This window comes from Pseudochaenichthys georgianus, chromosome 6 (genome assembly GCF_902827115.2).
Source record: "Pseudochaenichthys georgianus chromosome 6, fPseGeo1.2, whole genome shotgun sequence".
NCBI lineage: Eukaryota > Metazoa > Chordata > Actinopteri > Perciformes > Channichthyidae > Pseudochaenichthys > Pseudochaenichthys georgianus.
The window spans coordinates 23,708,040-23,731,663 of record NC_047508.1 but is presented as its reverse complement, the minus strand read 5'-3'; the positions used below and the strand labels follow the sequence as shown (position 1 = coordinate 23,731,663).

At 40.9% G+C, this 23,624-nt stretch overlaps 2 protein-coding genes across 5 annotated transcripts; one reads left to right on the top strand and one right to left on the bottom strand.

Annotated features, from left to right (window-relative positions):
- Positions 1-218: 218 nt before the first annotated feature.
- On the top strand, positions 219-11,379 carry LOC117447905 (NAD-dependent protein deacetylase sirtuin-3). Of its 3 annotated transcripts, none has more exons than XM_034084891.2 (8): positions 219-262; positions 7,391-7,589; positions 8,588-8,731; positions 8,890-9,122; positions 9,447-9,547; positions 9,627-9,788; positions 9,872-10,084; positions 10,841-11,379. In XM_034084891.2, the coding sequence occupies exons 2-8, from the start codon at positions 7,399-7,401 to the stop codon at positions 11,027-11,029; spliced, it is 1,233 nt and encodes a 410-aa protein (XP_033940782.1). In that variant the 5' UTR covers positions 219-262; positions 7,391-7,398; the 3' UTR covers positions 11,030-11,379. The 3 variants fall into 3 exon arrangements, with proteins under 3 accessions (XP_033940782.1, XP_033940783.1, XP_033940781.1); XM_034084892.1 differs by lacking the exon at positions 219-262 and adding an exon at positions 637-977 and having other exon boundaries at positions 8,591-8,731; XM_034084890.1 differs by lacking the exon at positions 219-262 and adding an exon at positions 637-977.
- A 97-nt stretch (positions 11,380-11,476) lies between these two features.
- ric8b (RIC8 guanine nucleotide exchange factor B) lies at positions 11,477-21,679 on the bottom strand. Of its 2 annotated transcripts, none has more exons than XM_034084888.2 (10): positions 21,423-21,679; positions 20,932-20,979; positions 20,222-20,851; positions 19,076-19,170; positions 17,362-17,512; positions 16,529-16,627; positions 16,203-16,347; positions 15,513-15,657; positions 15,265-15,384; positions 11,477-13,393 (listed from the first exon to the last, which is right to left on the bottom strand). In XM_034084888.2, the coding sequence occupies exons 1-10, from the start codon at positions 21,504-21,506 to the stop codon at positions 13,288-13,290; spliced, it is 1,623 nt and encodes a 540-aa protein (XP_033940779.1). In that variant the 5' UTR covers positions 21,507-21,679; the 3' UTR covers positions 11,477-13,287. The 2 variants fall into 2 exon arrangements, with proteins under 2 accessions (XP_033940779.1, XP_033940780.1); XM_034084889.2 differs by having other exon boundaries at positions 16,529-16,624.
- Positions 21,680-23,624: the final 1,945 nt, after the last annotated feature.

Here is a 23,624-nt window from a genome sequence, read left to right as displayed (position 1 = left end):
GAGCTCTGCTCTGAACACCTGAACGGCCCGTTCTAACAGCTGTTCACCAGCGGTCCAGTCTGTAAGAGTCACTCCGGACCACATAATATGGGATGAAGAACACCATGCGGCAATGTTGGCACATAACAGCTCGCGGCTGCAGATTGTCACGTAGTGATCGTCTTCTCAAATAGGACATCTTTGATAATAGATTCTGGCCTATCAGAATCGAGGTGGCGGCGTGGTGTTGTTGCAGGAAGTCCCGACGGAGAATAATTTTGCGGTAACACATCTCTATATACATTGATACAACATTACGTGTTGATAGAGATCGTCACATAATGAAATAGGACCCCACGGTTTGATGATTGATAGGTGTGTGGGCTGTCTTCCATTTTCACACACAGGACAGTGGGGGATATCCACCCTTATCCACAAATGTAAAGCAATTCACACAGCCTTTTTCCTCTGTGAGGAGCAGCAGGTTCAGCTTCATTTAAATATGTCGTGATACTATACTATGAGTGATATTGTTATAATAAAACAGATATCTCCTTTTACATTTAAGATAATTCAGTCTTTTGGATATTTTTCTGCCATATCATACACACATGCTTTGAAAGAGGCCAGCTGAGCACTGGAGTTGAACACCGGAAACTAGTACCACATGACTCCAGCTGGTGTTTCCCGCCTGTATTCGTAATGATTTTGTAGGTACCCGAAAACTGCATCAGAGTGGAGTGACAGCTCTCTGCCGTTTGGTCTGCTGCAGATAAAGTGCATGTATTTTAGAAGAAGTGTCACCTTTATTACTCCTGAATCAGATGATGACCTCAATGCAGCGGCTGGTGGATTACATATTCAGTTTTTAGTGATAAAGTAGATTATCGAGTTTCCTTTCGGATGTGAAACCAGTGGACGGTGGACCAACAAAGTCGTCGGTCAGTCCGTGGTGGCCGTGTGTTCAGCATTCAAACGTTCCGCCGTCTGAGAGACAGGTTGGTGATGAATGATGACAGTGATCTTAATGAAAGCCCTGTTATAAAGTTCATGTAATTATATTTACTATCAGAATATGTCGTTGTAGACGACCCTCCGTCTTTCAACAACAATGCCAATCATTTTCTGCAGAATGGAGCTGCATTAGAAAAAACATCCTGGTATTTTATTTACTTTTATTGTCTGAATCTGTTTGTCTCACATTTTTTTCTGATTAAAAAGCTGTTATGTATCCCAATGACGAGCTCTTTCCTAGCTGTTATATATATCCTATATTACCTAGATTTATATGGAACACAATGTGTACACAAAGATGTAACTCAGATCTGTATTTACCATAGACTGTATATATAAAGGTATTTACATAATATGACATGTGCTATTGAAGGAACTCCTGATCCCCAAAACTGCAGTATGGATTTCAATATTTAAGGCTTGAATATTGAAATCCATACTGCAGTTTTGGGGATCATTACATCTTAAGGCCTTGTCTTGAGTGAACTTATGAAAAGGTCACTGCTTTATTCCTCCTTAGGTGAAAACTAGGCTAAACGCTCACACCTCACATCAGTCTTCTAACTGATATAAAAGCAGGTTAACATTGAGGTAAATGTGTTACCAATTTGTGTTATTTGTTGTGCATTACCGGAAGCCAATAGCGTAACAGGTTAAAGGTCAATGATGGGTATAAATAAAGCCACTGTCTCTGATGTTTCATTATTCCTCTACTTATTTGGATGCTAAACAGCAATGAAGTTATGCTTACTCTGCTAACAAAGCAGGACTTAAGTTCCTGATTTATATTGTTCATTTCTGCCTCCAAGTTTTTTTTCTGCACTTGAAATCTTATCAAAGATAGGGTAGAATCTGACTTCCAGACAATATTTGTCTTTAATAGTATGGCATGCAGCCATAAAACATTGTGGGTATATTTGATTATTATTAAACAAGAATTCATGTTTTGCCCTCATAACCACCCAAAGTCATGGCCAAGCCAGAATTGACCCGACACACCAGTGACAATTTTTTGAGGCCTTCAGAATCTAATAAAATGACAACCATTGGTTTTGTTGTGCTTATTTTACTGTTTTGGAGCCTTGTTCCAAAAAAGCTGGATGATGTTTATGAAAACTTAAAAGGGTCAAACTTGACAGGAGGGTTAATGTGTGCCAACAGAATAATGAACTACAGAACACAGGACCTGGGAACATAGATATACAGGGAGTAAACAGGCTTTACATGGTCCAAAAATGGGAAGAATTATTTTCTGTGATAACATTTTTATAATATTTGAAAATGTACAAATAAACTTAACCTAGTTATGGGTTGGCTTAGGTTAGTTTTCACTGGCAGTCCCTTTGCTTGATGTCGTTAGGCATCATACAATAATACAAATTATACAATGAGTGCAAAAGTCAAAATCATAAAAAGCAATACAATTAAACAACGTGACACAATCCTATTAGTGCTGTCATGTAATATGTGTATTGACATAGCATCAGTCAGTCTGTGGTATTTTGTTTTTCAAAGGAGAGGGAAGTTTATTTGTGTAATGAGGTTTTGTTCCAGCAGGTGCCAGTGTAGCCTCACTGTTAGCTGCTCCTCTGTAAATCCAGACCAGTCAATTTATTTTGAGTGCCTGCATTTTTGCCGTGCTGTACATCCAAAAGTGGTTCTCCTTTTTCCCCCTAAAAATCAGGAATTGTTAACATGCTATTCTAACGGGCTTACCCTTTTTATTCTAATAGAAAATGTTAAAATGATTGTGTTTTCTAGAGAGCCATTCTGTAACCGAGGATGGCCCTTTACATAGTCGATTAATCAATAAACCAATTGACAAAGAAAACCTGATTTATCAAATAATGATTTGGCAGAACATTGATAATGAAAAAAGTGGTTTGTTGCAGCCTTGCTTTATGTTTCTATGTATTATGAGTGGAGTCTAAACATTTTTGTTGACAGCTGACCTGTGTTTATTTTTAGACCCATTTCTTTCAATGAATCCTCACAAACAACATCACATCCCTTTGTTGGTGTTTCATTTAGCACTGGTGAGGAGAAGTAACAGTAAGACTCATTGGTGAACCATGGGCCCTCTGATCAGAATCAGGCTGCGGCCCCACGAGGACGAAAACGGCTAAACGCATAGGATTAACGCAAACGCAATCGCAAACGGCTTCCGTCCACATGCAATAATTATCCGGATAGTGTCTGCCCACACGAGACCGCTCCGTTTAGCTCCAACCGCTGGAGAAGCTGCAGTACATATGCAGGAGCCTGTAGGTGGCGCTGTAACTTCCTCCACAAAAGCAGCGAAGAAGAAGGTTGTCATGGTTGCCCTTCTGTTTATTCTCCGCGGTGGGGGCCGAGGGAACCGGGCAGAGTTTTTCGCCAGTCAGCGTGTATTAAAGTTGAAATCTTCCGGACAAAATTATAAAAGTGCCGGTCAAAGGTCTTCTTTGTTATTTATTGAGCTTTAAAACAAATGAATAACGACTCTATATAATATAATGATAAAATACACGGAGCCTCTCTTTTTCCTCCCTCTCTTCGGACAGCGCCAGTATCTGTCTCATGCAGCAGCTCATCCAGTAAGCAGTGACCCGGCCGACTGTAAAAATAAACATATTTATAACTAGTTTAGGGAGTTTGAGAGGTAATTAAAATAGCTAAGGGTGATGATCTGACTTGAAGTGTGTGTTTTGCTGCAGCGGGAGGAGCTGCAGGTGGGCAGAGCTGCGTGTCTCCGTCCTGTCAGATTAGACTTCACTCGCGAGAGAAAGATAAATAATCTGAATTCAGGGTGCAGTTAACTTTGACGCGGGGGTGAGCAGCAGAGGTGGGGCTATTGCCTCATCATTATTGCTGTAGATGTTGCACAAACAACTGTAGCATGGTCAATAGCGTCCGGAGCACGATAGCAACTCTGCGATCCGCCATTGTTGTTGTTGTTGGTGGCGAAACACTTCAGCACTGGCGCGGGGTAAGCGGAGGTGAGCAGAAGAGGTGGGGAGAGGCGGGGCTATTGCGCAATCACTATCAGTGATCTGAAAATGTCCGTATAGGGCGCACACACGGAGCTGTTTGACCCCCCAGAGAGTGGCGTATGCATTTCTATCCACCTTGGGACCCGTTGTCGTTTCCTCAGTCGTTTAGTGCCATATTCGGTCGTCCTCGTGTGGCCGAACGGTCTATATGACACTAAACAGTAACGCAAACGACCGAAATTGTCCTCGTGGGGCCTCAGTCTCCTCCGCCCAGCCTTCCCTTGTGTGAGCAAACACTATACCAACACACATTAGGACTGGCTGCTTTGTGTGGATTGAGAGAGCAACAAAGATGCTACACAGAGTGATATGTCGTTAGTGAGCAGGTGGGAAGGACGACATTGAGCTTTTGCCTCTCCAGCTCAGTAATGAAGAGGTTCCCATGGCGACCCTTCTGCCTACTGCCATCCCTGTGTCATGGCGGCCGGCAACCGGGATCAAAGTGTGCTGTCCTCAACTCTGCTGAGGGCAGAGGGTTAAAATCTGGGGGAAAAGCCCCTCATTACACTTAACCAAATCTCCTTTAAGACACAGCTGACCTGTTACTGTGACAGAACCATCAGGTAGAGGTTTCTAACAATCGACTCTTTAGGAAATGAGAGACTGTCCACAGGTTCAGCCCACTGCTGCTGACAGTGAATGAGCGTCGGATAGGGACGTAACATCTTTATTTCAGTGAAAATTAATCATAGGTTTATAACACTGGCCCACAAAATAATCTCTAAAATACTGCTTTTAGTTTATTATATTATTTTCTATAATATTATTTTAATATATTGTATTGCGATATTTTGTATTACTATATCTATTTTTGAAAAGCAAATAAACCTAATGAAGAATGTGAACTGAATTGCAACTGGATTAACTTGATCACTGTGTAAAAAAATTTAGAGGAATTATATTTTATTTTTTATATATTGCTGAAATTATGATTATGGTTGTTTGTAATATATGTAATAGTTTAACACAAACACAATTGTATTAGTCAATCAACACATTGACAACAATGATTCTAGCTTTTCAAATGGGATTTGTTGCTTTTCTTCCATTTTATTTTCATTTTAGCTGAATGCCTCACGGTGGCCTGTTGAAAACAAATATTTGACAGTTTGTGTTTTTATATTTTCTTTGTTATTTTTGCCTTTATTGGACAGAAGACAGTGTAGGGGCAGACTAATAAGAGATATACAACACATGTTCTGTTACAACCTTGTTCCCTAGGTGCTCTGACAGTTTCATTTATAAGGAAAATAATTGTTGGATGCAGCCTTAATTTAAAAGAAATGTGTTATTTAAATTGCAAATCAATCTTAAGGTTTAAGAAATATAATTGAATTTCTTTCTTTCTATTTTTTTGTTTCAGGTTTTGTTGTACCTCAGTTGTTGCTGCAGTTGAGGAGTTTGTTGTTTGACACTTTTTCACTTTCCTTGTTTCTTTTGGCTTTAAGTCCAAGCATTAAAAGTTATAAAAGGATTATCCATTAGCCTGACTTGGAGGGGGGGGGGGGTTAGGACGGTCCTAATTAGATCACTGTAACCCTCATGTGAGCAGCTACACTCCTGGTGGTCCGGTGCTGGGACACACTGGGACACACTGCAGCTTATCGACTGGGAGAGAGCTGCAAGAACAACCAGAATGAAAGGCCGAGTAAAAAGGGGGGGGGTGGGGGCTGTCAAATCCTTTTAAAGCCTTTTGTCATTTACACAGGGATTTATTTGCCATTAAAGAATAATAATGGTATTTGTGGCACAGTTAGGCCTTTATCACAAGTGTTTAAAAAAACACAAAAAAGCATTTGATCTCATAAAAATAAATATGCGCACAAGACTTCATGTCGTTTTTTAAACCGACAAAAACTTCTTCAGTTTTGTTATTTCAAGTTGTTGCTGAAGTGTCCTCCATTTTGTAAACATGGCCCTTTGCTGCTCTGTTCTGACTGGTTGCAACCTGCTGCCACTCTACAGGTTTCAATATCATCCCGGGAGAAAAAACACCTGTGTGCTCTATTTGTTGTTCTAGGTCATTCTGGCCTTTTTTTGCATGACTTTTTATGTGAGTGTGACTTTTGCAGATATGATCAGAGGGTGTGTTGACTCTCTGGCTCTGCCTCTGCACACCATCAGTGTGAGACCTTAATAACTGGGCTGGTGATTTATTGCATGTACTCAGCAGTGTCTTTTTTTAGAGGTGTCGGACAAAAGCAGAGACCCTCACCCTCCCGCTGTTTTTAATAGTTCTTTAGGATGTGCAGTGAGGGAAATAAATGGTAGTAATGTGGGGGCTTCAATCTTTTGTAAGGAGGCAAAGTGAAAGAAGATTGAGCTCCTTAAAAGAAAGTTTGGATACTACTTTATCCCGGGTTATCTAAAGTGGTTAGAGGCCAAAGTGTACATGTTTTCAAGCTAAAAGCACGTTTACATCACATTTACATTTTCATCTGAAAGGCTGGTATTGTGTTTTCTTTTTTGCTGCTGCTCAGTAAGCCTTCAGTGACCTCTGCTGTCCCGTCCAGAGGGGATAAGGTGCTCCTGGAGAAAAGCTGGTCTTATCTCCCTGCCGCCCTCTGAAGCAGTCGTGTTTTATGGGATGTAGCTCTTTTGTTTCCTTGTCTTGTGCTGCCTTTGCCTGATCACTCACACTCATTCCTCATGGAAGTTGTTTGAAGGCCTAGAATAGCTTTGGAAAGGAAACCTCCCTCCTCCTCTTCTTCTTCTACTCCTCTGTTCCCCCTTTATTGAATCTCGCCTCTATATCATTTATCTCTAGCCCCCCTCTCCCTTTTTTCCTCACTTTCAGGGGGCCGTTAGGGGGCATCCTCTTTTCTCTCCCAGCTGGGTTTGTTGACACACAGTCAATCTGCGGTTCCCTTTCACCTCTGTTACCCCTCTTTTTAACTCCCCTCTGCTCTCCCCTCCGTTTTCCCTGAACCATAAAGCTGCCACAGCTGTGGACTGTATTAGCATAGCTGAGGGGGGGGGGGGGGGCTGCTAAATATATTGCAGCCATTACCTTTTGTTCAACAGTTGACAGTTTTAAAACATTTCAGCGGAGAGAGGGTGAGGGGAAAAGGGTGCTTTCAGTGTAACAGCTTTTTAAATATGGGACACAGAAGAAAGAGGGGGAGCAAATGAAGAGCTAATCACTGACAAACAAATCAATATCTAATTAGTGCAGTTAGAACAATACGGGTTGAGCAAAAATATTTTCCATTTGGTACAACCAAAAACAAATCATTCTTTTTTTCTGTTTGACATTAAAATGTCCTTTGGATAGATCCCACATTGTGCTGTGATTTACATCTCATGAACAATGACAGATTTTTAAATGTAGGCTGAATGTTTATTTTTTGGCTTGCTGTCAACAGGTTTTGGGATGAACAGGTCCAGCCAGCCTCCAGTCCCCAGGGTGACCCGCAGCGCCGGGGGCCGACTCACCGAGCCCGCAGAGAGGCTGGACTCCGTGCCGGGTCCGTACGGAAAACAACGACGGAAGCAGACTGACTCTGCTCTGGCCCAGGACCTCAGTCAGATGAGTATGAGCGGACAGGACACTCTCAATAACAGGTGTGGACCCGAAAAAGGTTTACGTTTTTATAGAGTCTAGATAAGAAACAGGAAATCAGAGAGCATGAATAAGAGCAGGAGGTCCAACTGTGACTTTAAAGTTTGCCTATTATTCAAAATCCACTTGTTCATGTCTTTTCTACATCAACATGTGTCCCCTCTGTGGAAAGAGATTCTGAAAGTTTCAGTTAAAAAGATTCGCTCACTTTTTGTCCTGATCCATTTATATAAAAACCTGTCTGAAAATGAGCTGATCAGATTTTGGCCACCTTATGATGTCATAATGGTTTTTTGTCTTGTGTAACCATTAGCCAATGACCAATCAAGGTACCCCCCCCCCCCCCCACCTTATCACCTGAATCTCCTCCTCGAGCACTTTTGTGTTCTTTTCAACCAAATATCTCTCAGAGGGGCGTGGGGAGTGGCTCCTTATTTTCATCTAAAGTAACAGACACAGAATCAGCACTTTTCAAACAGGGCTGAAACAGAGGGGATTATGGGATGATACAATGATCTGTTTGGTATTTGGAGCCAAACACAGAGACATGTTTTGTATATAACTGAGACCTGTAATATATTGATGTAAAACTGTATAATAGGAGACCTTTAATATCAGTGATTGACAAACGGAGGCAAAAATATTATTATTAGTAACTTGCAAATACATATATACACAAATAACCACATATGCAAACATTTATACATACATGTAACAAAACTAAAACAGTGGAGGCATAGTACTATATTAAAAATGATGCTAGATTTGAACAAAATAAGCATGTAATAGTCGTGAGACATACGGTATGTTTAACTATAACTCCGTGAAACCAGTGGTGTCAACAAAATACGCCGTCTAAAGAAGTAATCGGGGCAATGCATGCTGGGTGTCAGGGCCACTGTGGCTGGGGAGCATACCATTTTTGAGGAGCAAATGGGAGACCACAATTCAGGGGATTGTCTTATTTGGGATCAAGATGTTTTTGTGTCTTTTTTGGAAGCAGTCCATCTGCTTCAGCTGTCAAATCCTCCTCCCGGGGGGGTCTAGCCTCTGTGGCTCGGCTGGTCAAACTGGGCCGCTGCAAGAACGTGGTGGTGGTGGCCGGAGCAGGAGTCAGCACAGCCAGCGGCATCCCAGACTTCAGGTACATTTGTTGTCTTTACAGCCCCATCATCATCTTTCCTTTATCTATTATATTAGTCTTTCTACTGTTACATGGATATAGAAAGTACAATAAAGATACTTTAATGAAACCATCACCATAATGTCCAAATCAAAGTACCTGTATTTCCACGTTTCCAGAACTCCAGGAACCGGTCTTTACGCCAACTTGGAGAAGTACAACATCCCTTACCCAGAAGCTATTTTCAACATTGACTACTTCTCCAACGACCCGCAGCCCTTCTTCTCCCTGGCCAAGGCTCTGTATCCCGGCAGCCACCATCCAAACTACATACACTACTTCATCCGCATGCTTCATCACAAAGGACTGCTGCTCCGAGTGTACACCCAGAACATCGACGGACTGGAGAAATGTGAGGGAGATCTTATTTGTATGCATTTTTTTAAACTGTTTAAACTTAAACCATTTCATAAGGAGTACAAAAATACACATTTAAATGTAAATCCAAATTAAAGACGCAATGAACAGGTCCTTGCACATCCATGTGCGTTGACGCTGCACTGCATTGTTTTTACCATTGCAGAAAAATATTTAACATTATCTCTTGCATGGAGTTTGATATGCTAGAAATTACACATTGTGTTTCCTGCACGACTTCCTTTGTGCTTTTTTGGTTTGTCTAATGGAAAAAATATTCAAAGTTGGTTTGAGTTATAATATTTGTCTGTCTTTACAGTGTGTGGCATCCCAGATGATAAACTTGTGGAAGCTCACGGTAGTTTTGCCACAGCTGCCTGTCACCTCTGCTACACTGCATACCCCGCTGAAGAGGCTAAGGTATGTGTCACCTAAAAAAACACCATCTTGAAATGTAAAACAGTCCTTCTATTCAATGCTTTCTTCTCTGGTTCTGCAGCAGGCCATAATGAATGATAAAGTCCCCATATGCACCTTCTGCGCTGCAACAGTGAAACCTGACATTGTGTTTTTTGGAGAGGACCTTCCTCAGAAGTATTTCCTCAACACTCAAGACTTTCCCAAAGCAGACCTGCTCATCATTATGGGCACATCTTTACAGGTAAGCATTTTTAATATCATTCCTCTAATTGGTGAGCAGAACACTGAGCTCGGTTTTATCTGAACCAAAATCCATTGTTTCAGATTGAGCCATTTGCCAGCTTGGTGAACACAGTCCGCTCCACCGTTCCCCGCCTCCTCCTGAACCGAAACGCTGTGGGACCCTTTGAGAAGGTCCCGCTGCGGAGGGCGGACCACATGGAGCTGGGCGACCTGGAGGAGACAGTGAGGAGGTTTGCTGAAATGCTCGGCTGGAACGATGACATAGAGGAGCTGATGAGGAGTCAGGAAACACTGGTGGGTTCCATTTTAAAACACAACTACATACAAATCAAGATTCTTTTTTAAACATACTTTTGCGATATTCAAAGGGAAACGCAAAGCACTAGTGATATATACGTATAAACAAAAGAAAAAAGGTAGATACCTAAGAATACTCCATGGTGCTGCTGACATTGCACTTCTATAAGATTCAGACTAACAATGGATATTTGCAGAGCCTTAGATATCATCTTTTGGTTTCGATCATTAGTTTTACTTTCGATCATTAGTTTTACTTACCTACATTACCCATAATGCAACTTAACCACCAACTGCCCTTGCTCCAAAGCCACAGGGTTTCACCTAGGGACAATCAATACATTACGTTTAAATGACACACAACTAATGTTATTAACGATTCCTCTGTGCTGGTTTAAGTGAAAAAATTATGCAATAAAAATATGATAATTAAATGTTATGATTTGTCATAAAAGTATTATTATAGAAGATTATTTCAGTTAATTTCAATAGCTTATTTAGTTGCTTCTTCTATTAAAATGTATGTTTGTCTGAATATCAGCTTTTCTTAAATTGTAAAACTAGTATTTTCAATAGCTTCCATATATGGGCTAATGACTGACATCAGAAATGGCCTTAATCCACCATTTGTTTTATAAACATTAGTACTCCCAATGAGATCTCGATTTATAATCTTTGAAGTTGATCTTAAAATGTCTCTGGGCTCAATTTTAAAACACTTTTGCTGACTATGTGAATCATGTTCTTCTGCAGAGCCTCCCTACGCTGATAAGCAGCCCTCTGTCAGTGGACCAGACGTCCTGTCAGAGCAGAGGAGCTCCGGCTGGGACGGAGACCTCCAGGTCCAGAGCGGGGGGGCAGAGGGGAGCCAGCAGCGGCAGTGAGGAGACGGACTCCGAGACGGACAGCAAGAGCTCTGCGTCCTCCAGCCAGAGCACCTGACGCTGACGTTTCCTAAACAATAGGCTCTGGAAAGGTTTCAAACTGTTCCTCCTCTTCTGACACTAACACTGTTCTCCAGTTACCTGTTCATATGCACGACTCATTCGTTTCTAAAATGGACTGAAGGTGCAACTTACCTGTTTATCTGGGAGTCACAGTGTGTCATAGTTGTATGTTCATATGTAAATAAAAAAACGTGTTTATCAAGCTATTTACAAGCATATTTATAGCACTTATAGAGCGAGTGTCCATAGAGAACACTACTATACATGTATTGTAACAACAATTCTAATGTTTATTCAGGTGTTTTATATGTCCCATGTCAGTCATCTTGTTAATGTTTTATATAACTGTATTTTAAACAAAATTCAATAAAGGAATTGCATTTGCATCTTGTGTCATTTAAAAACAAGGTTTATGTAATATTAGTCAGAAAACAACCACTGCTCTTATTCTCCAGTTTATTAACTTTTCAGTGGAAGCCTCACATAAAATAAGTGCTGCTATTTACAGTATATAAAGTGTGCAAAAATACAACAACAAAAGCTTTCCAGATAGAGAAGGGATCAACATGCAATTTTGATATATGGAGGAAAGAGAAGGCATTTACACAGGAGCACGAGAGAAACTTTCATTTGTGTATGTCTGACCTTTTTATGACTTTTCTAAGCAACAAAAAACATTAAATTAGTCACATGAAGTTTGAGAGAGTGACTCGGAGTTAAGTCTGTTGTGAGGCAAACTCTAGATCATTTATTATTTTCTGTGTGAGGAGGCAGTAGTGACGATTCTCAGGTCAGGTGAAAAGTGTGCTCATGATTATTCATTATAAAACAAGTAAACAGTCTCTGTTTCCTTGATCATATAATGACACATGTTCTCTGGTTAAAGCATTACTCGGTTTCTCTGGATTGTAATCAGCTATTTGTTTTTGTACAAGGAAAGTCTCAGTTATCCAAAGTCAGGGTTTCACTTTGGGGGGCAAATCTGTTGCATTCGGCTTAAAAAGTGGCAGATATTAAATTAAATTGTACCAACAAAAATAAGTCTTATCAGTTTATACAGACATGTCGAATTGTATAAAATTAGCAAACAGTTGAATCTAGAAAAAAAAATAAACACATCAACTGATTTAACATAATGCGGATTTGGCAAAAGTAAAATGAATTAGAAAACAATCATTGCCGTTTACACAATTCTCTGTCGAGAGTCCACAGCAGACAGAAACAATCTCTTCACTATCTTCCACCACAGGAAAAGGTTGCATCGCTCCACAATTTATACATTAAAAAACAAAAAGAAGGTATTTCAGTGACACAACAGTAAACCAACAAGCCCTGAATTCAGAAGGTTTCCTTGGCGACTAACTGGTGTGCAACACTCATAATAATTACACAACCGAACACAGACTCAGTGTGAGCTGCAAGCGAAACCTATCCACACTGCCTGATCTCTAAATATTCACCAATCTATTTGTCTCTAACGGACATACCCCATGATTTTAAACCAACAACAAGGGTCTTTGTTTACAGTTTTTGTTGATATCATATTTAAAGTAGTTTCTATTATGTGCGCTTGAGTCATCTAGAAACAGAGTTAACAAAATCATCATGTAGCAGAAAGAAGAGAAATGTTAAAAAACAAAAGCACATGTGAAGGAATGATTATTCAGACCCAGTGACACTTCAACTATGACAATGTGCTTTCAGTGACCTACACATGATCCAGCAAAGAATTATATTATTACCTCTATTTTTTTTAAACTTAAGGAGTGCTACAATAAATGAGGAAGGTGCAACAGTAACCATGGTGGTCTCCTTTGCATTTTGATGCCACTGCAAAGTCTCTGATGCACATCAAGTCCACTTCCTCTCTGGAGGAGGTCTCAGTGCTGCGACAGGGCCTCCACTGTTTCCTGGGACATGGTGAGCTGTGTCCCAGTTCAGGACCGGATCACCGGACGTCACATTTTAATATTAAATACACCATGTTGCCCAACATATATTACATCGCTTAAACACATTTATCGTTAACCTGATTCACTATCTGCCATTCTGAAACATTTGATACACTTAAACGTCCTAATGTTAATTCACAAATCTGTCAAATTAGGGTGACTTTCTGGTCATCCAAGTTAGAAAAAGCAGATCCTAAATTTCAGCATTTGTTTGGATTTCTGAGAACCCTCCTGACACTGACATGGGACACAGCTCTGGGATGTGTTGAGGGCCTGAACATGGGGCCTGAAAGTGGCGTGCCTAGTCAGAGTCCGATCCTGAGTCGTCGGGGGGGTCGCAGAGAGTTTCTTCAAGTGGTGCTAACGTCCCGTCAGGCATGACCCCCATCGGCCGGATCACATTCTGCCTGTTGACACAAAAAGAAAAACATATTGCTGTTAGAATTTATTTATCTTTAATACAAACAAAACCCCCTACTCTGTTCAGGACTGTCTGTATTGCAGTTTAAAGGGGGCTTTCACTCCTGCATCTTTACTCTCTTACATCCAGAGCTCAAGGACCCTCACCCTACAACCCCACTTGCCCCTGTCTGGCCATCCTCAACCCCCCCCCTGGCAGTTTAATTACAGGATCAGCGCTCAAACTAATCTCCTCAAAGCCACGGCTGCCCCTTCATCCTAATCCAATTATACCTGCACTGTGTGTCACCCCTCCCTCTGAGATGGTTTATCAGAGAATTACCCACCACAGATTTATTAAGTCTCCATTTGCATTCAGTTGTAAGGAGATTCCAAAATAAATGGCCATGTAATCGCTACCGATTCCTCCAATTAAATGTAACTTATCCTGGTTAAAGAGCAGGTTCTGTAGTTTGATAGGAGGTGGATGATGTGGTTCAATCAGAATATATTTAAGTATTTTCTTTGCAGGTTTCTCTAATGACATTTTTTTTTTTACAGAGAGGCACCACTAGTCCACAGCCTCAGATCACTGGTTAGTGTCGGCAGGTAAAATGAAGCCTAACAAGACAAAACAAACAAAAACATGTGACATCATCCATCCCAATTAGTGCAGAAATAACCCCTTCTCTCCTCCCGAGCAGTGACAGAGGACTGGGGGTCTGTCAGATGTAAACGGGGGTGGGCGGGGGTGCAGAATATGTGCTAATTGGAGGACCAGTTAAGCAGTTAGGGGGGCACATTCTTCCAGGGCTCCGAGCGATCTCCTTAGAGCTGCACTGAGGACGCACCTCTCCCTCAGCATCACACCTCCTCCACTGAGGAGGAGCAGAAGAAAGAGGAGAGGAATCTTCCTCTTCTGGGCACACGTGTCTCATTACAGCTCAACCCCCTCTTTGGCTTAACAAGGACGAGGTCAGCTTTCTTACGTTTGCACATTTGTTCACTCGTGTCTCTCCCTGCACGTTCCACTCAAATTGCTTTGTTGTTAGTTGTGCCTCTGTCTCAGTCCACTCCCTGACTGGCTCCTCACAATGAAGTCAGGACACATGTGTTATCTGAGGAAACCTGAATGCGGCACATAAAAGGAGCCGGGGCCGAAGAGCCGGCTGTGTCTACCAATTAGGTGATAATTAACGGGGCTGTGGTAATGATGCTGCAGCGGCGTGCCGGCAGCTTCCTTTTACCCCGGCTGAATGCTGCGGCGTGCTGGAAGTCGGCCTAATTAAAGCTGCAGCTCACAGGAAGAGATTCTTCCTTTGATGAAGCGGTTGGCAGGGAGCGGGCGCACTGTTACCTTTGTGACGCCATTGTGCCTGACTGACGTTAGCCTCTGCTCACTGAGGAAAGGTCAACACAAATACAGGTGGGCTCTTCGCAGGGGAAACAATGAATAATATGAATAATTTGAGCAGGAAAGCAACTGTTGCTCCAGCTCAAAAAGTTAATGATCTTAGTCGAGCCTTTTGACAAATGAGGATTTTTTTGTACATTTTGAAAAGATTTCAGTGGCATGTCAAGTTTGTTTGTTTCTTGGTTAGAATGATATCTGTTTGTTGACTACCGTCCGTTGAACATTTGATTAATTTTTGTGCTATTTTATGCTATTAATGTTCCTGACCAAGGGGTTTGAGACACTGACCATGTTATTGAAACACCTTTGTTACATTTTCCCCTCATGTCCTGTTACCTCTCTACTGTCCATTATCAAAAAAACAAACATCAGAAAAATAAAACACTTAGTTGAATTACTCAACCGAGGATTCTACAGTCCCTAGTAGAGTTATTCTTAGAGTCTTTTATATTTTAGCATTGTTACCTTGACAACTTGTCAAACATATTGACTAGTTTCTGGGCTTCGTACTCCTTCTGCTCCTCCGTCATCTCTTCGATGGGGTTCGGCATGGGCTCCTCCACATGACCGGTGATGGGGTTGATGCTGGAACAGGAAGATGAGCACAAATAAAGTACAACAGCAAACAGATTCATACATAATCAATGCATACAGATGAACTAAACACGTTGGCTTCAGAGAGCTGTACCCTAAGATCTGTGCAGAGCACTCACAAGGGTTTAGCAGATTTGTACTCCTCTGTGTCTGAGTCTTCATCATCGGAGTACTGAGTCTCTCCTCTCCCTCCTGCAAGGAGTCCTCGAGCCACCAGGAGTCCCGCTGCGTTTCCATATCCTGTGTACTTCAACAGGTTGTCTACTACAAGACAACACCACAAATACCCAAGATCGTTAAGTTACATCTAGAGCGAGCATGAGCAACGCAGCAGTCATGCATCGGATAGTTCACTACTCCATTATTTGCACTTAACTTCTAAACTACAAACCCTGCTCTGTAATCCATTTGTAATCTAACATTAATTCCACTAGCCCTATGTCTCATCGCATCTTAGCTATTATACCAATGTTAAAACTGATGGAATAAATGTTTGGGACCATTTAGTAGCAAGGTTAGTTCCTTTTTAGGGTATTTGGTTAGTCCTAGGTGGTTCACAATGTTATTGTATAAAACATGCTTTAAGAAAATCCACACAACAGATAATAAACATGTATTTGAAATGCTTTCTGCCCCTACTCTCAAGCTTCAGATTTTCTTATCAGGGAGTCCCATTTCACGATTTCATGATAGTACTTGTGTTGGAGCTGTGTGTAAAGAACAGAGACTCAAACTAAACCAAAGTTATTCCTGCTCTCACTTCATATTTTCTGATCTGTGGGGTTGCACTATGTTCCTCCCATGCTCACCGCTTTCTTTGCAGAGGACAAAGAGAAACTCTGCAGCCGTCTGCTTCACCCCCATGTCCACATGTGTCATAAGGCGCACCAGCTTGTTCCTGGTGGTGGTGCCGATCTCTGGCCTGATCTTTACGTCTTTCAGCGGGGGAAGTACCTGAAGGTGTAGACGTTCATTGATTTATGCGTTTATTGTTTTTCTGTCATTACAATCAAACCCTGACTCATGACTCATGACACAGGTCACTTCAGCAGGGCAGATTCTGGCCTCCCAGATGAAATGAGAAACGTCACATACTTTATTATCATCTCTGTCTAAATGTTGGCCGCTTCTGTACCTGAGCTTTGATGAACCTGCGGATCTCCCTGTGATGTCTGGATCCTTCAGTCAGCAGGCTGAGCACCGGAGTCAAACCCTCTTTGTAGTTGGAGCCCTGCTTGGAGAGACACAAACCACAAACACTTCACAGGCTGCACAAGATGGACCACTGAATACATTTTAAATCAGGGGAGGGTTTCGGATCACAGTGCTAATTATTATTATTATTATTACTATTACTATTACTATGGGAGAGTTTCTCTCCCTCCCATCAGAGACACCGCTCAGAAACGCTCCCTGACAAAAGCCCAGAACATTTTTAAAGACCCCACTCATCCTCTGTTCTCCCTGCTGCCCTCCGGCAAGAGGTTCCGCAGCATTAAGAGCAAAACAGCCAGATTCTGCAATAGCTTTTTCCCCCCATGCCATCAGACTGCTGAACAGCAAGCAGACCAGTAACATAAAGATTACATTACGCTGTGTAAAGAGCACATCTTTTTTATATAGTATGTCTATTTTATTTATATGTATAGTAAGTCTTTATATTTTAAACGCACACTTTATCTTTAATTTTATCAGCACCACGTCACTATTATTTATTTACATGTACAATTTTAGCAAGTTTTTATATTGTCCTGTTCCTGTAAGCCAGTACAACGAAATTTCGTTTTAATAGTACACTCTGTGTCTTGTTGAAATGACAATAAAGTATGTCTATGTCTATTACTGGCGGCAAGTGAGTATAGAAATGTAAAATGTATCATAGTTTGCATGTAAGTTTGAAAGCTCTCTGTGTCCTGAAGTGTCGATGAATTAGTTCTGTCTGGCTTTGCAGCAGAGGATGAACTTTACCTTGTCCATCCTTTTCGCCATGAAGTCTATCAACATCTGGATTGCATCCAAGTTTTTCCCACTGTACATCTCTAGGCCCCCCTGGACAGGCACGTCGATTAACACGTCCAGGCAGGACACAGGCAGGTTGTTCAGCAGGTTGATGGCATGACTGCAGATGAATAGAAAAAGTATTTATGACGCAGTTGGTCTATACCAAATGTTTGATATTTAAAAGTCAAGTAAATTAAAAGGTAATGAACTGCCAAATACTCTGTTGTCTTAAAGAAGTACAAATAAGTCAAGAATAGCTTTAAGATGACTACATTAGATGAAAGCTTTGAGTCATTTTCACAAGTAAAGGATCCCACATGGCAAAGTACAGAATCATCTCTTGCTCTTAGCTTACACGGAGCTATGAGTGAAGCATTTGCACAACTCCATGTTGTCAGGACAGCAATATACAGGAAATACAGGTTAATAAAGAACGTGTTGAAGAGATATTTACATTGTTCAACACCCCCACAATCCCCAGCTGTGTTTAGTAAGCAAAACGTTCTGCCTAATAAACTGTGGGCAGATATATCAACTGTTATATGTCTGTAACGTGAGTCGTATCCATTAGTTGAGATATTTTGATATACTGTTTGAGTAGACCTGCAACAGCCAATAAGACACAAATAATGACACATTTAGAGGCGCTCAAAAGTATATGTTAAAAAATGTAATTAAAAGAGTCAGAGTATAGACTGTTGAAAAATATGTAAGTCATAATATAGTATGTCATAAAAAAGTATTGGTAATTCTGAAGAAAAAAAGTATAGTATGTTGCAGAGGTTGCGCTAGACTTTTTCGCTGCCCGTCATTTTGACGGACACGATCGTAACATTTCCGTCAAAATCCATCATCACCTGTCAGTCCGTGAACTGTTAGTTATGTTATGCATGCCCACTGCACCTCGCGGGAGCGCGCACAGCGTAAAGATCTGTTCGGCAAAGTTACGTTTGGAAACTATATCATTTCCTTTTGGGCGGGCATGCATAACACGGCATAATACTGGAGCCCCGCTGCGGGGAAACTGTGGCGCTGTTCTGAGTTTGTTCTAATCGGTCAAAATGACGGACGGCTTTCAGACTTTTGTTCGAAAAATTCCGTCATAGACGGAAAATATTCAGTTAACGCGACCTCTGGTATGTTGAGAACTATGATGAAAACAAGTCAAATTACAGTATAGATAAAACATGTCATAGTATCTTAACAAAGTCATGTCGGTCAATGGGCCAAAGTCGCATGACCTGTTCAGCCATTGAGTTGATAGGTCAAGGGAAACATCAGTCTCTTTTATACGACACTCTTTAAATTTGGTCTATGGCCACAGATTCTTGGCATTCCTGAATTAAATTACCATGTGAATAAGATGCTGCTGCTGCAGTGGCAAGACAGCTGAGACCATCTACAAGATAAAACACCCGACAAGGCTCCAAAGAAACATCGTAGCTTTTCAAACGGCACGGAAGTCTGCTATCAGACCACAGCAGACCATCTACACAAGTTAGTGTGTTGAGCGGTGAAAGCCCTTTGTCAGTCTGTGACTAAGTTTCAATGCAAATCAGTTTCAAATGAGTCTGACCAGTTTTACAAGTTTCAAAGAGCAGAGTGCCTTCATTCAATATTCAGGATGGAGATGACTAAAACAGATTCAGATATTAACAGCAGTAAAGGACAGACATCCCACCTGTGAGCTTCCTCTGTTTTATCCTCAGTCTCAGTCTTCAGCATCAGCAGGTGACGCAGGATGGCAGCGATGATTCGGAACTGGTGGTCATCCTCCTATCAAACACAAAAACATGAATTCAAGCAGAAAGTGTTATATTCAGAAGTTCAGCAAAACACCTAGATACAGAAGTTCTTACGCTACAAGGATAAGGATATGGACACTAAGGCCTAACTGCAAAAACACCTGCCAAGAAATCTATGGGGCATCACAGCTCGTCTAAAGAGCAACAAGAGGAGAGCTAGGAGATAGAGTGAGATCAAAGCTTTGAGTCTAGATTTATAAAAGGACAAGGAATAGGAAGCTTAGATTTCTACAGTGTCAAAGAGGAGAGCAGGGTCAAACTTGAGAACTAACACCTACATTTGGTGTCATTAAGACTTACACGGTATCATGTGTCGCCTTCGGTCCAAATTGCATGAAATGTGGCAAGACAGCCAATTTTGAGAATGATTATCATAAATCATCTGTAACTACAAACTATTCCCTAATAACTACTTTAAAAACCAAAAAGATATCAACAAAATACTGTCTCATTTCATTCACAGGATGATACATTTATTTTGGCCTTTGTGTGTAAGCAGTATGAACAGAACATCTTTTAGTGGCTCACGGTCACATGACTAAAGGCCATGACACCGTAAGCCGGTTGTTTTGACGGTTAACATCATCCTGTTTGGCTGTTCAGCTTAAGCAAATCAGTGCAAGAGAACAAGAGCTGCAGTGAGGGAACAAGCAAACTGCAAAGAAGGGAGGGTGCTGTGAAAGTGTTCAAAAAACTGCTTTTATGTCTGAAATCTAAGATCTTCCTGTTTCCCTTTTTGAATGACAAATACAGACTACGCTGTACTTATTGCCTGTAAATCTGACACAGAATGCACATGCTAGCTGGTCTTTGGTTATAGTCTTTGCAGAGTGTTCAAGTGCATACATTTGGCTAAGACCAGGACAGTCTAATCTTTAATTGACTAAATGGATAAGACAGAAACATTTACTTTTCTGATGATGCATACTTTATCTGCTCTTTACACTTACATACACAATGAGTAACAGAAAAAAACCCAAAGGTCTAGCGGTCAACAGATGTACAACCCATCATCAACTCACCTCACCACCAGTGTCAGACAGTGTGAGGTTGAACAAGGCTTTGAGCGCCTCCATTGTTCTCTCATTGTCCTCTGCAGGCATAGGCAGGGCCTGTGGATCTGGAGGGGCAGCTTCATAGGGACCGACCCAGCTCACATCTAGGGTAAACTCCAGGACCTCCGTCAGTAGTCTTACAGCATGCAATTCTCTCCGAAAAACCCCTCGCACATCTGGTCTCAGTGCAGACAGCAGGAAGACAAGACGCAGCGTGAAGAGACCCACCTCATGGTGCCATGTGCGGGCCTTGTGCAGAATGGCACACAGGCCATGAGCAAGCTGCACGTCTACACAGACCTGCTGAGCCGCAGGACTGTTATAAACCACATTGCATAGGCACTTCAAGGCCTCCACCACCACCCTCTCCTCCTCCTCTGACTGGGTGTCTTCCTGACCATTTTTCTGGTTCTCATCTCCTTGTTCTCCAGGATTCAGCCTTGCCAGTCCTCCCAGGATCAGCATGCCCTCCCTGGTGGCTACAGGGCCGAGGACACGCTTGTCTCTGGACAGGATGCGGAGTGTCTCCAGACATGTCTTCTGACAGCTGGGCTGCACCTGCCTGCCCAGAACTGACAACACGCCCTGGCACAGCTTCTGAGTTGACACATAATAACACAGATATAGATAATAACATAACTGGGCCACCATCCTCTCAGATAATAAGTAGTACTTACAATCCGCAGGCTCTCTTCCGTTTGGTCAAAACTGAAGGTGTGACTGTTCTGAAACAGATAAGATGCTCATTGAGGACACCGAACAACTTAGCCTGAATGGTCATAGATATTGAATTAACATGCAAAGTACAATACAATAAACCCCAGCCTCTTTGAAACGGATATACATATTTCACAGAGACCTCCAATAAGAAGCTAAAGTATGCTAACATTGCTAACTCTACGAGCAGTAATATAGTTAGTGAGCAGACAGTATTAGCATTATCAGGATGGTGTTGGAAACAACATACAACTCCGGGTTTCCTCATTAATATGTTTAGTGTGATATGTTAAACGATGCAACACAGCTATCATCTATCATATATCATACGAAAGTGTAAACATCTTAGCTCATTCGGCTGCTAAATATGTTTAGCTAACTCTAAGCTAGTTGTTTAGCTAGCTAACGTTAGCACCGTCGTTTGTTTTGGTCCACGTAAAACGAGACTTACCTCTCGATTGTACTGCAGCAGAAGCTTCTCGGTTTCCTCCTCGTTGGTATTCTCAAGTTGTGACACAATATTGTTTAAATCCATGGTGAATATCTGGTGAAAGTGTAGTTAGTTTCGTGTAGACCAATGGGTGCAGGGTGCAGCTAGCTAGCTGGCCGGCTAGCTGAGTGAGTGAGGGAGGGAGTCAGTGTTCTGCTGCTGCTGCTGCTGCTGCTGCTACTGCTGTCAACAGGGAAACTCCCCACCGTCTCCATCACTTCAGGGTTGTCCCACTGCAGGGCAATGGAGGATAAATAAAAAATATATAGTATTCAAATACTCCAATCAATATTGTGCATAATATATTACATAATAGACACAAATAAACACCCTAAGAGTTTACTGAATCAAAGCCTTGTTTCCAGCAGTGGTGAAGAAATGTTCTGTGCACAAATAACTGTTTACAAGTAAAAGTCCTGCATTCAAAATCTTTAGTAAAAGTACATTATTATAACCATCAAAATATACCAAAAGTAAACTCATAAATGAGTACTTTTATAAATAATAATAATAATGTAAATACATATTCATAATATTCTAGGAGGCACAGAATGGTGTTGGGATATTCCTGTATTTACAATAACCATTGTGTACTAATCTCTTTATTTTACACACATACAGTGCCAGTCAAAGGTTTGGACACACCTTCTCATTCAATGTTTTTTGTTAATTTACATTTTTTTCTACTTTGTAGATTAAAACTGAAGACATCAAAACTATGAAAGAACACATATGGAACAAAGTTAACAAAAAAGTGTTAAAAAAATCCAGAATATGATTTTTATTTTTACACTCTTCAAAGTAGCCCCCTTTTGCCTTGATGACAGTTTGCACACTCTTGGCTTCTTTCAGTCAGCTTCATGAGGTCGTGACCTGGAATGGTTTTCAAGTAACACATGTGCCTTGTCAAGAATCAATTTGTGGAATTACTTGCCTTCTTAATGTGTTTGAGACCATCAGTTGTGTTGTTCAGAGGCAGGGTTAGTGCACAGTGGAAAGCCCTATTTGACTACTGTTGTAAACCATATTATGGCAAGAACGACTCAACTCAGTAAAGAGAAACGACCGTCCATCATCACTTTAAGAAATGAAGGCCAGTCGATCCGGAAAATGTCAAGAACTTTGAATGTATCCTCGAGTGCAGTAAATACAAAATACAATAAATTAAATTAAAATGTGCTCAAAATTGTAAAAACACATTATTTGTCTAAAAGTATAACAAGTTGCTTATGTGTAAGAATAGCTGTAAAAGTAACTTGTGTTTTGGGTTTTTGCGGAAAAGATACATAAAAAGGAAAGGAGAATGAATGAATTAGCATAAAAGTCTGTATTCCGTACAGTTTATATTAGATCAAATGAGCGAAGCATTGTGAAATGTCTTGTAAAAAAACACATTTTGAAATGACACAAGTTTTAAAATACATTTGACAGGAAACATTTTAATCGCAACAATAGTTTGACATTTTAAAATGAAAGAAATTATTTTAAAGTCATTTTTCCTTTCCAGAAAATTATAAAATGACCAGTCAGAGATTTTGGGAATTAAATACAATAATGTATTGTAAACACTGAATGAGGCGATGATCCTTCAGTTCAGTCTTTTCATCCACAGTTGCTTGTACACAGTTATGTGATTCTGCAGAAAAATACACCTCTTTATGACTAACTGGTGAACAGTGGTACTTTACATGCCACCAAATGGGATCAGGATACAGTTGCCTCACATTTAAAACATGACTGAACTTAAGTTTGCATGTCTTCTCTTTCTCCACGTAATATTCCTTCCACAGTCCAAAGACATGGATTTGTGAATCTAAACTGCCAATAACTGTGAGAGTAGATCTATATGTTTTCCTCCCTAAAATATTTAACATAGTTTCTATTAAGACCATGAACAGGAAACATTTATGAGGTATTTGAATTAATATGTTTTTTAATTCAGGTGTATTTATGAATCCACTGACACCATCACTCATTTTACAGATATATATTGAGTGTTTAACCACTAACCCAGTGTGAAAGTTGAAATTATACTTGTCTGTCATCTTACATTTTCAATATTTTCATTTTATATTAAGAAATACTCTTCAATATATGAGTTATAGATTTATTTTAAAGCACATAAAAGATGAGAGCTACTGGTCATGCAGGACATGTTTCTCA

Bases quoted from the DNA above. Each gene is read 5' to 3' on its own strand.
- LOC117447905 (XM_034084891.2), top strand. From the start codon at position 7,399: ATGAACAGGTCCAGCCAGCCTCCAGTCCCCAGGGTGACCCGCAGCGCC. The intron at 8,732-8,889 runs GTACATTTGTTG...CCACGTTTCCAG, and splicing joins AGCGGCATCCCAGACTTCAG to AACTCCAGGAACCGGTCTTT. The intron at 9,123-9,446 runs GTGAGGGAGATC...CTGTCTTTACAG, and splicing joins CATCGACGGACTGGAGAAAT to TGTGTGGCATCCCAGATGAT.
- ric8b (XM_034084888.2), bottom strand. From the start codon at position 21,506: ATGGATTTAAACAATATTGTGTCACAACTTGAGAATACCAACGAGGAG. The intron at 17,513-19,075 runs GTGGGATGTCTG...ATTCATCTGCAG, and splicing joins AAAACAGAGGAAGCTCACAG to TCATGCCATCAACCTGCTGA. The intron at 15,658-16,202 runs GTGAGCATGGGA...GTTGTCTTGTAG, and splicing joins TGTCCTCTGCAAAGAAAGCG to TAGACAACCTGTTGAAGTAC.